General features: G+C 40.6%; 1 protein-coding gene across 2 annotated transcripts in view; it reads left to right on the top strand.

Annotated features, from left to right (window-relative positions):
* Positions 1 to 11,816, top strand: part of MTCL3 (MTCL family member 3) — a 43,389-nt gene extending 31,573 nt beyond the window's left edge. Inside the window, exons 5-7 of one of the 2 annotated variants that reach the window (XM_060616609.3) lie at positions 3,427 to 3,498; positions 9,094 to 10,260; positions 11,703 to 11,816. In XM_060616609.3, coding sequence (XP_060472592.1) covers positions 3,427 to 3,498; positions 9,094 to 10,260; positions 11,703 to 11,813 — 1,350 coding nt within the window. In that variant the 3' untranslated portion in view covers positions 11,814 to 11,816. Of the gene's footprint in view, positions 1 to 3,426; positions 3,499 to 9,093; positions 10,270 to 11,702 lie in introns of both variants that reach the window. The other variant, XM_060616608.3, reaches the window with a different exon arrangement.
* Positions 11,817 to 12,265: the final 449 nt, after the last annotated feature.

Below are 12,265 nucleotides of genomic sequence, written 5' to 3'. Positions count from 1 at the left end.
ACTGGATTTACATTATTTCTCCAACTTTCCCTATCCAGATGAGCCTCATCTTTGTTTTACTGGAGTCAGAAAGTTAATAAAAACTTGCTGGAATATGAAAAGATGATGAAATATTTATTGAACATTTAAATGTGATTATTAAAGGTACTTGGACTAGAGGCACCTTAAAGGCTGTGTACCTTTATTCAGGAAGAAATCTTTTTTCAGGGCTGTGGGTTTGACACCTTGCTTGATTGCTATTCAAATAAAAGTAAAATAGAAAATGCCTCTTAGGAAACGATGGCCTGGTTTCAGCATTTCTCCTATATTAATTTAGAGGGCTCATTTTAACATTGCCCACAGGATAAAGTCTAAATTTCTCAGCTCCACAAGCTGACCTCAGCCCTATAAGTGCCTTCTTCGGCCTCACCTCTGTAGTGTCTCTGCCTCCATTACTTTTTGTCAGAAAGGCAGTGATGTATAAAGACACACCTATTCTCCTGACTCCTTGCTTCTTCTTTTATTTGGTTTTATGTTTGTTGACATTTTGTACATCCTTCAAAGATCAGCCATCTTAGATGATTTCCTCTGGTTTCTGCAGATCTGGGATCATATCTGCTTCTTTGTCCTCTCGATCTTTTGTTCTTCATTTATTGCCCTTAGTTAATTCTGTCTACTGTTTTAGTTAATTATCTGCGTGCTTTTAACCATCATAAAGTTAGCTCTTTGGTGGGGAGGAGAATAGAATATTGCTCAGTCATATTTGTATAACTATATAGTATCATTTATATGCCAGAACCCAACAAATATCTATGGAATGAATGAAAAATAAAGACCCCCTCCAAAAAGCTCTCAGAATTAGAACGTACCTCCCCTCATTTCCCTTGTATGATGGCCCTTTACCTCATGGCCATTGGAACTTCTACTTTTGTGTGTATGTTTCTTCTGTGACAGTCTGATTATGGATGCTTTTTTCTTGAAACAACCCTATTCAGTATCCTTCAAGATCTGACTCATGCCATCACCATCATTTATTCTCCTTACATTTTGTTACAGACATACTGAATTGTTTCCCAGAAATGGTTTTTCCACATGCAAGGCTTTGCTCTACCCTTTCTGCTCTTCTCTTTGACTGGCTTACTCCTCTTCTTCCAGATTTAAGATAAGATATTACTTCTTTCTGGAAATTATCCTTAGCTCCCCACACCATCTCCTCCCCAGAATGACTTAAGCCTTTCTCCTTATGATCTAGTATAATAAAAATCAAAATGACTTGGGTCAAAACCTGATTCTGCTACTTATCAAGCAATGATTTCAGACCAGTGCTTCTCAAACTTTATCATGCGTCAGGATCACCTGGAGAGCTTGTTAAATTGAAGGGATGTTTTAAGAATTAATTGAGATAATGTATGTAAAGTGTTTGACATGAATTCGTGCTCAATCGATGCCAGTTAATATTATCTTTACATTATCATTTCTTTCATCACACTGTTGTAAATTGCAGACCGAAAAGACCACTTACCAGGTAAATTAGGAACCTCATAATAAGCAGTGATTAGGCTGGTTTTATTATTATTGTATCACAGGTACCTTATGAAGTGCATTAGTAAGCACTAATAAATGTATAAAAATATATTCAAAATAAGTGTATTCAGTAAATATTTAATAAAGTGAATTTGAGTGCTTCTTTGTAGGTAGCCCCTACGCAGACTGTTCCAGGATTCCCTAGTTCATCTTGCTATATTCTTGGGTTTTCTTGGGACTGTTTTTGCTGATTGGTTTGTAAACCACTTTTGGTTATGGCGAATCAGTCCCCACAGCTTTTGTTTCTAAGATTATACAAGCAACATAGCATCTTTCTGTAAAGAAGTGGAAATAAGCACACAGGCCATTCATTTGTCTCTGTAGTTTAAATTTCATACTGAATGCAAACAGTTGCAGCAATGCAGCCTCTGCCTTCTGGGCCTGAACATATGCCTACATTGAACACTGGATATGGGTTAGAAAGGAACATGGGAAAAATGTAATTTGAAGTTCTTTGCAAATTTCATGAAACCTCCTCTTTTGAGAAGCCTTTCCTGCCTTTATATTCGCTCTATATCCCCATCTTCCTCTTTGACCTCACAACCTCCTATTTTATATTTGTTCATTAGTTCAGCAAATATTTTTCCCAATAGCTGTCATGTGATGAAGTACTATCCTAATAGTGGTGATGCCACGCTAAGACAAAGCCCCTGCTTCACAGAACCTAAAGCATGGCATTTACCAATCAGTATAATTGTTCGCTTCTCTGTCTCCCATGGTGTATTCTGAGCTTCCTGATGATAAGTGTACTATTTAATTGATATTTGGATATCCAGTACAATATTAGGTATATGGTAGGTATTCATACATATGGATTATTATTTATACAGAAGGACCCTTCTTATTATATTGGTGCTGAGAAATGGAACAGAGTACCAGGGATCGTATATTGCTGTTCCGTGAAAGGATTTGGCACTAGATATGTATTTTTTGACCTACAAAGTGTTGTTTGTCTGAATTTCAGTTAGGGCCAACCAATACAATATCCAAATTCCTAGCTACTCTAGGAAAAGCCCACATTCCTGTATTGTACCAATCAGCTGAAGCTAATTCCCTCTCAGCCTGCTCCTTTATTTATTTTTTTAACTTTATGTATTTATTTTGAGAGAGAGAAGGGAGAGAGCATGCAAGTGGGGCATGAGAGCGAGGGGCAGAGAGCGAGGGACAGAGAATCCCAAGCAGGCTCCGTGCCATCAACGTGGAGCCTAATGCAGGGCTTGATCTCACAAACCGCGAGATCCTGACCTGAGCCGAAATCAAAGTGAGACACCTAACCGAGTGAGTCACCCAGTCAGCCTGCTCCTTTGGAAAGAACATGTCCTCTCCATTTCACTGTAACCATCCCCTACATACTACACGTTTGTATGGGTATCTGTGTATTGTATTTGTTTGCGTAGATGTGTGGTGAGGAAAGAGTAAAATTGTTCCAATTCTACACAAACCCAGTAAAAGTTTGTCTTTACAAGCTTATAGAAACCTGCCTTTGACTGGAAATACCCTATTCCTCTTTTTTTTCCCATTTTGGTGATGCAGAATGCTAACAGGGATTTGCTTTCATTTGGAATATGTCGCATATTGGGTCATCAGTCTGAATTTTATCCAGGTTGTTCTCTGCAGCTCCACGGTAGATTTTCTGCCCTTCCTCAGATTATTTAGATGATTGCCACTTACTCTTCTACTGTGAAGTATTTCCCAGTCTGAAGAAAAAATCTACGTGGTTTGGTGTTTTTTCCTCCTTTATGATTATTGAACTAACACTTTTTATTTGGCTTGGTTTGGTCACATGACATTAAACACTTAAAAACATAAAATGGAGTTAAAATGATAGTTCACCAAACTAAATACATCCCTGCTTTGTTTCAGCTATCCTTAAAAAGAAGAGGAAGCAAAGATTTGCCAAAATCCGAAAAAAAGACTCAACAGACTCCCACAGAGGTATGTGGAGATAAAATTTCAACTGGTACATCAAGTATTATGCAAATGTACATAATAACGATCTTCGTCTGTAAGTGGACATGGTAGCCAGATACACTCATGCAAAGGAAAGTTTACATCCATTATGTACTATACATACAGGCAGTATAAAGCATTCAGTATCGTGGCTTGTAATGTTAACACTAACTAACATCCCTGTTATTGCTTTTACGCAATAAGCACATAGCAATATGCCATTTGTACCTTATGTATCGCTATGTTTGAGAAATGTACGCATGGGGTTAATCTTGTTCACTCATAATTAATAAAGTCAATAGAATGGGTGTTCCTATAGCATTAGGAGTGAGTAAAGAAAGGAATGTTGTAGGAAGAGGTGGTGAGGGGAGAGAGAGGCTGGTGATAAGAGCCCTAGAAGGAAGTAATTATCTATGCCGGTGATTAGAGAAGCAAAAAAAAAAAAAAAAAAAAAAAAAAAAAAAAAAAAAAAAAAAAAAAGGAAACGAAGGAATAAAAATAAAAGTTAAAAGATGTATTCGGGGGTGTCTGGCTGACTCAGTCAGTGGGGCATGAGATTCTTGATCTTGGGGTTTGGGGTTGTGGGTTTGAACTCCACATAGGGTGCTGAGATTACTTAAAAATAAAATCTTTTAAAAAATGTATTCAACATGGGCTTGTTAAGAACTTTAGAAATATAGCCACAGTAAAGACTCTGAAAAGACTCTGAAAGCTCTGCTTTCAGGGTGAGCAGAAGGTACTAATGGATGTAATGAAGGAGATTTTAAGACAGAAGAGGAAATATTTGGGGACAGAAGTGACATTATGGCTCTCTAAAAACACTTAGCTAGTCAGGGACTTTTAATTGCATAAGTTGGAATCTCATACTATAGCATACCTTTTTTTAAAATTTTTACAAGGCATTTTCTCGTTAGATAATAATTTTACCTGAAGCAATGTTTAAATATCCAAAATTTGAAAAAGTTTGCCTCCATTTTTTTTAAAGCACAGCATAATAAATGTTTATCTTTCCTTTTCTTCTCTCTTCCTGCTCTGTTCTTAGTTAATATATCTCCTGGTTCTGGCACAAGGACATTGATAGACTTTAGCAGTTCAAAAATCCCAGACAGTCTCATATTAAGATCATTACTCCACTTTCTCTCTTTCTCATGGTTTCCTTAATAAATGCAAATATGCTCTGTCACTACAACTTTCTCACTCTGTCTTTGCCATAACTTTAGCCACCTGTCTCCATGTATTTTGCTAAGGATCATTTCACATGTTGCCATCAATTCTCTCCACCTCACTGAAGGAGAAGGGGCTATATTCTCCCTGTTCTAAAATCCTAAGTCAGCTTTAATCAGCAGTTTACTTTTTTAAAAACCCACATGTGGCCTATTGTTATACTTACTGTGTTAAAGTTTATTTATTTTTTTCAACCACACTCTCTTATCCAGGAATGCTTATCTGTTTCCAACTCTTTTGTTTATAACTTGTTTGTTTCTTAACTCTATGACCCTCCCACTCCATGTGCACTTGGGTACCTTTCTGTAAAAGACATCCACAGCTTTCATCAGTTTGTTAGTGGGACCTGGGATCTTACAGCAGTCAAGAAACATTGCAGTCCACCAGTTGTTATGTCATGGCCCAAATGCCTGGGAAATTCCTAAGTATGCTGTTGTGGCCTTTGAAGTCCCTGCTAGTGTTTCCGGTTCATTTATTTTCAGAGATCATTACCTGTAGGGTTTTTAAAAACCCACCCCAGCAGATTGGTCGGAACTGTCTCGGGTGGGAGATTTCAATTATAAAGTAGTCACAGATCATTCTATTGCTCAGTCAGGGTTGAGGACCATTGATTCTTAGATTACTGCAAGCATCCCATTCTATTGTAATTCTTGTTTACGTATTCAGCTCCCATACTTAGCCAGGGGAGATTGTAGTCATGGGTCATGTTATTCATCTTTAACTTGTCAGTGTCTAGTGTCTGACACTGCAACATGTTCAATATGCACTTTTGGATACTCCTGTGTCCCCTTTTGCTAGGTTAAGCCAAATGAAATTGTCAACATGCTGTGATTTTGACCCAAGCAATTTCATATGGTTCAACCTCCTATTATTTGTACAGCTTTGTACTTCATTTTTATTTGCTTCAGCTTCTCTGATGAATTGTTTACATGCTCCTTCAGCAGCACAGTGACTTTACTGAGAAATGGTTTTGCGTGACAATTAAGAACAGTAGCATGCCAGCTGTATGGCCTTAGATAAGTTACTTATTCTTTCTATGCCATTGTTTCCTCATCTATAAAATGGGATCGTAATAGAGCATTCTTGTACAAATTAAATGAGTTTAATGCATGTAATTCATTTAGAGTGTAATGTAGCTTCTGGCAGTGGCTGAGTCAAAGCCAGACTCTTCTCACTTCTTTTGGCCCCTCATCATCTTTATGCTCCCCTTCTTCACAGGTCATTTGTGCTTTCTTAAGAGTGAGTCTTTGGGTGCTGGGGTGGCTCAGTTGGTTAAGCATCCAATTCTTGATTTCGGCTCATGTCATGATCTCATGGTTCGTGACATTGAGCCCTGCATCAGGCACCATGCTGACAGAGCAAACTCTGGGTTTCTCTCTCCCTCTCTCTCTGCCCCTCCCCCTGCCTCAAAATAAATAAATAAATCAACTTAAAAAAAAAAGAGTATGTCTTTAACATACACAAAAATAAGAGACAACGTGCTTCTCATTTCAAAGCATTACAATGTTTCTTGCCTAGCATTCACTGTGGAAAATAAGAGCAAGCATGTACTGCTCAGTTGCTGTCAACCAGACACTTTCCCTACCATCTCTGATTTAACATTTTCACCATTTACATACAGTATTTCCCTGCTCAGTTGCAAATGCAGCTACAATAGTTAGGTGACAGGCTGAGCCTGCAGGGCACATTAGCGTACAGGGTTCTTAAGTTCTCAGCACTGCAGAAACTATCATTTTGTATCTTGAGAAGATTTCTTTAAAACAAATAAAAAATAGTGACTATCATGCCCATCATTCTCCTTCCCTCATAGTGACTTTGTTACATGTAGTATATGTCCAAGTCTTAAAATAATATTTATGTTTTCATTCCTTTGGGCAGGAGAGCTTACATATACACAAATCAGATATCCTTCTTTTTTATACTTGCTTAACATAGCCTAGTAAGGTGTTACTCTGCTCCAATCTGTGGCTTATATCACATCCACTGCTGTTTGGGTTAGATTCAAACTGCAGCATTTTACTTTTTTTTTTTTTTTTTTTTTTTACTAGCAAATAAATGCCTTGCCTTGCAATCAAGGAGTTCTATCATACGTGTAGCTCAACCTAACCCCCCAGTCTCCCCTACTCTTACTTCCCAACAAAGCCTAGTCTATATAAAAGCATATTTGATAAGCATACTGCTGCATCACGTTTCTATTCAAACATCGTTTCAAATTCTTACATGATATTTGACTCCTGCCCCCACCAACCCTTTAATCATTTCTTCTGGGTCTCTCTTTCTTTCCCTCCTCTTTTTGGTTGCTTTCAAAGCCATTGTCATAGCTTCAACCATCACCTCTACGCATTCTCATGTTCTCCCCTTTGGACCTGAAGTCTCTGCAGGGTCAGAGTATATAATCTTTGTCATCTTGGGCCTGAAATTCCACTTGCCTGTTGATAGATGTTTCCACTAGATGGCCCTCCACTGACAGCCCTCAAAGACAGTAGTTTAATACACTTAGATCTATTGTGTTCATACCTGCTCCTCTTGGCTCATTCTCTATCCCTGTTATTAGCGGCCTCATCCATCAAGACACCTAAGCTGGAAACATCAGGGTTCTCTTTGCTCCTCCTGTTGCTGTGCTATTAAACATTGTAATGTGTCCTTGCTTTTATCCTCACTGAATTAGTGTGAGGGCCCAACACACAGTCTCTTGCAAAGCACCTTCTCTCTTCCCTTGTGAAATGGATTCTCATGTCAGCTCTACATGACGTGGGACATACATTCTCATTCTTCTCTCTTGCTGTGCTCCTGAGGTTCTCTCTTGTCTTTTCTCTGTGCTTCTGTCCTTTCTTCTAAACCTCTTCTAGAGGAAAGCATACAGGCCAACACATCTAATTTTTTTTTTTTAATTTTTCCCCAATATCCTAATTTTCTTTTCTTGGGCTGCTTTTCTAGAGGCAACATGTACAGTGGAAAGAATAAGAGTTTTGGAATCAGTCAGAATACAGATGTGCTCTGTCACTTATTAACTTGTGCTCTACTGGTTTACTAACCTCTCTGAAGCTCATCTCCTTTTCTATAAAGTAGACCTAGATCACCTTCCTCACAGGGCTAATGTCAGGGCATAATAATATAAAGAATGGGATGGTCAGGCTCTGCACACTCAGCAGCTCTCAACCCTTCCGTACTAATTCTCATTAGCAGATGGGAGGACAGGAGACCTGTGCCCTGCTCTCTCCATCTCTTTCATCTCTCTCCATCTTTTCATCTCTTTCATCTCATATTTAATGAGCATCTCTGGCAGAAACTTATTATTCTCACCTTCACCACCAGTGGTTGCTGCTACTTTTGCACAACTCATCTCAAGCACCGCTGACTCATGGCTGGGAAAGGAAGGCATTTTTATTTCCACTTAAACATGAGGAAAACAAAACCCACAGAAGTTACATAAGTGACCCAAAGTATGTACTTAGAAGAGAGTTTTGGGAAACTGTCTCCGGGAGATGTGTCCCTGGACAAATGTGCTTTCATATTAGCTCTGAGCCTGTGCTACCGTCCATTTACCAGACAGAGCCAACTTTATCCATTTCAGGCTGATGGGGAATACATTTTACTTTTCAAGTGATCTGGATGAAACACTGTCCAGTTTCTCCTTGGACGTGCCAGGCCGGTGTTAAAATTCCCTTACTTTAACGCCTTTAAAAGGCAATTCTGCTTTGAATAAAGATGGAAGAAGAGATTACCCTCTTTGACCATTTAGAGTGATCATAAGCTTGAGAGTCAGGCAGAAATGAATTCAAATTTCACCTTTGTCTTTTGCCACTTACCAGCTCTGTAACCTTGAACAAGTTATTGAACATCTTTAAACCAAGTATTTCAATGAATACTACTTAGTAAGTTTACTAACGTTAAATTAGGTCACATGTATAAAGAACTTTACAGAAAATGGCTGAGAGTCAGTGCTCAGTAAATGGCAGTGAGTGCATGTTAAGTCCACGTTCCTTCCAGGGAATAGGTTTCACATTTATTTATAGACAGGGGAATTCATATCATGTAAAACATACAAAACAAATGTTATTGAAATGACATCCCAACAGTTGTGTGCAGTTACAACATATGATAATCGCTGAATAGTGATGACCACAGTGTTTCTCTTTTTGTTTCCAGGATGTGCTATTGTCCTAATTTTTTATCTGCCAAATAATCTTAAATGATTTGTAGAAAGTATACGTCATCTACTTTTCTCTCGCGCTTTGTCTCTCTCTCGTTGAATCTTAATTACAAGAAAAAGCCATTATTTTTGCAGGTGTCCTCTTTGTTTTCTCGATTTACATAAAATGATCTATTCCTCTTCCCTTCTTTTCCTCAAATGAGGAGGACAATGAAGATCTAAAATGCCAGCTGCAGTTCGTGAAGGAAGAAGCCGCTTTGATGAGAAAGAAGATGGCCAAGATTGATAAAGAAAAGGACAGATTCGAACACGAGCTTCAGAAGTACAGATCCTTTTATGGGGATCTGGACAGTCCTCTGCCCAAAGGAGAAGCGGGGGGCCCTCCCAGCACCAGGGAGGCTGAACTCAAGCTGCGGCTGCGACTGGTGGAGGAAGAAGCCAACATCCTGGGCAGGAAAATCGTCGAACTGGAGGTGGAGAACAGAGGCCTGAAGGCCGAACTGGACGACCTGAGGGGGGACGACTTCAACGGCTCGGCCAACCCACTCATGAGGGAGCAGAGCGAATCCCTGTCGGAGCTGCGGCAGCACCTGCAGCTGGTGGAAGACGAGACGGAGCTGCTGCGGCGGAACGTGGCCGACCTGGAGGAGCAGAACAAGCGCATCACGGCGGAGCTCAACAAGTACAAGTACAAGTCCGGCGGCCACGAGAGCGCGCGGCACCACGACAGCGCCAAGACCGAGGCTCTGCAGGAGGAGCTGAAGGCGGCACGCCTGCAGATCAACGAGCTCAGCGGCAAGGTCATGCAGCTGCAGTACGAGAACCGCGTGCTTATGTCCAACATGCAGCGCTACGACCTGGCCTCGCACCTGGGCATCCGCGGCAGCCCCCGCGACAGCGACGCCGAGAGCGACGCGGGCAAGAAGGAGAGCGACGACGACTCGCGGCCGCCGCACCGCAAGCGCGAAGGGCCCATCGGCGGCGAGAGCGACTCGGAGGAGGTGCGCAACATCCGCTGCCTGACGCCCACCCGCTCCTTCTACCCGGCGCCCGGGCCCTGGCCCAAGAGCTTCTCCGACCGGCAGCAGATGAAGGACATCCGCTCGGAGGCCGAGCGCCTGGGCAAGACCATCGACCGGCTCATCGCCGACACCAGCACCATCATCACCGAGGCCCGCATCTACGTGGCCAACGGGGACCTGTTCGGACTGATGGATGAGGAGGACGACGGCAGCCGCATCCGCGAGCACGAGCTGCTCTACCGCATCAACGCGCAGATGAAAGCCTTCCGCAAGGAGCTGCAGACCTTCATCGACCGCCTGGAGGTGCCCAAGTCTGCGGAAGACCGCGGCGCCGAGGAGCCCATATCCGTGAGTCAGGTACAGTTCTGCCTATTGCGAGCCACGGCGATGGCGAGGCAGGTCCGCGGATTCGTGGTCCCTGGCGGGGCGTCTCCGCGCACCGACCTCCACGCCCCGCTTTAGGGACCCCCCCCCTTCCCCCCGCTCAGAGCCTCACTGGGCTTGGTGGCCCCACAGCACACTGTTTTCTCACACTGTCCTTCTTCAGGCCTCAGGTCTCCATAACCCAGTCACTTAGTAACGACCTCCCCGCTGTTGTGTTTAAAAAGGAAATGTGCACACACCCCCTCAGTTTTTGTGTCAAGATTAAAGGATGTTGAAGATACATCATTATTTGTCAGCATGTTCGGTACTACTCTACTGATTCTAACTGATCAACCTGCAAGAAGATCCCAAATGGGAATCTTCAGTTGTAGATTTTCAGGTTCAAGATTAAACCCAAGATTCAAGTTGGGTTTAAAGTAATTTTGTTTTTCATTATTAAATATCCAGGAGTATCGTATAACTACTGACAGATGTACAAACCCGCAGTAAAGAGAGGTGATATTGTGTCTAGAGCCCCACCAAGAGGAAAAACTGGAAGCCTCTCCTTTGCCACGAATGGTGGTAACATGATCATTATTTCTAGAAACACATCACTGCCAGCTCTCTAGCTGAGAATCTCAGGACTGGGGAAGGAGTGTTTTACGTTAGCTTTAACGCAACGCTAATTCAAAGAAATAGTAATAACTATTCCCGAACAGGGAAAACCAGCATTTTTCCTTCATCCTAATTTGTAGAGGCACAACTGATGAATTGGACTGAGCTGCTCTAGCCAGGTATGGTGGCCAAAGACCCATGCATTTTGTCAGAATTAACCACATAAAAGGGAATTTGTAAAACATAGGCACTGCTACCTCTCTGGCAAGCCTCCTGTCCAGTATCCATTGGAGAAGCCACGGAAGTACAAGAGCATGCATGGCTTTTAAGACACGCAAGAGATTTACACTCAAAAATCAGTCACTACACAGAAGCATGACATTAAATTAACTGCCTGTTAGTCACAACTAGAAAAATTGCAACCCTATTGCTTATTTACCTTGCATGTTGCTCTGCTTTGCTATGGAAAAAAAAGTTTTATGATACAACTTGTTGGATTTTGAAATGTTAAAGCTTATTTTTTTTTCTCTAATTATGTCAAATAGTTGGTTTTTAGTTTCCTTGTAGCAGATTTTTGAACACGTTGAGCATGTGGGTTTTCAATTATACCTTCAGGGGGAAAAAATAGAGATCAGAGTGGGAGAAAGCACTGTGTATAATAATAAGAGGTTTCAGATTTTGTAAGTCTAGGCTTAAGGGAGGGTTCTTCATCTTAAATTGGATGAATGCTTAGATTAGTTAATATAAATTTAAGTTTTAAAAATTTTATTATTAATTAACTCTTCTCTTTGTCTCTGCATTTACCTTCCCAGATGTTCCAGCCTATCATTTTACTTATTCTCATTCTTGTATTATTTTCATCACTTTCTTACACAACAATATTTAAACTTGTCTTCCTTTTTACACTGTTTTTTGTACTGTAAATCTTTCATCATTTACCATTCATTGTAGTATTTTCAGTTTGTTTATTTTGTTCACCCTTCAAGACAAGAAGTAAAAGAAGTATAATTTCTGTAGTAATCAATGCTATAAAAACACTGAAGACTGCTTATTTCTTTAAAAAGACACCTCTTACCACTACCAAATTCAATAAGAAGCCCAAGCATTAAAGTATTTCAGGTAAGGATGTAATTGTGATTTTTTTTATATAAGTCATTGTAATATTTTTCTTTTGCATATTAAGCTGTACTCTTCTTGATAAATAATCGTAAGAATGGTTGTAAAAATTGACTAAGTCTGTCAGTTATTTCTCAGTAGTTGACTATTATGATAACTGAAAACCTAGACATTCACGAGTTGGTGTCACATTTCAAAATATAGACAGATTTAGAAAGTAACTTTGCTAGATTCTATCAGACTAACTAGTTTTGATATC

Source organism: Panthera onca, chromosome B2 (genome assembly GCF_046562875.1).
Source record: "Panthera onca isolate mPanOnc1 chromosome B2, mPanOnc1 haplotype 2, whole genome shotgun sequence".
Taxonomy (NCBI): domain Eukaryota; kingdom Metazoa; phylum Chordata; class Mammalia; order Carnivora; family Felidae; genus Panthera; species Panthera onca.
This window is presented reverse-complemented; position numbering and strand designations above follow the sequence as displayed.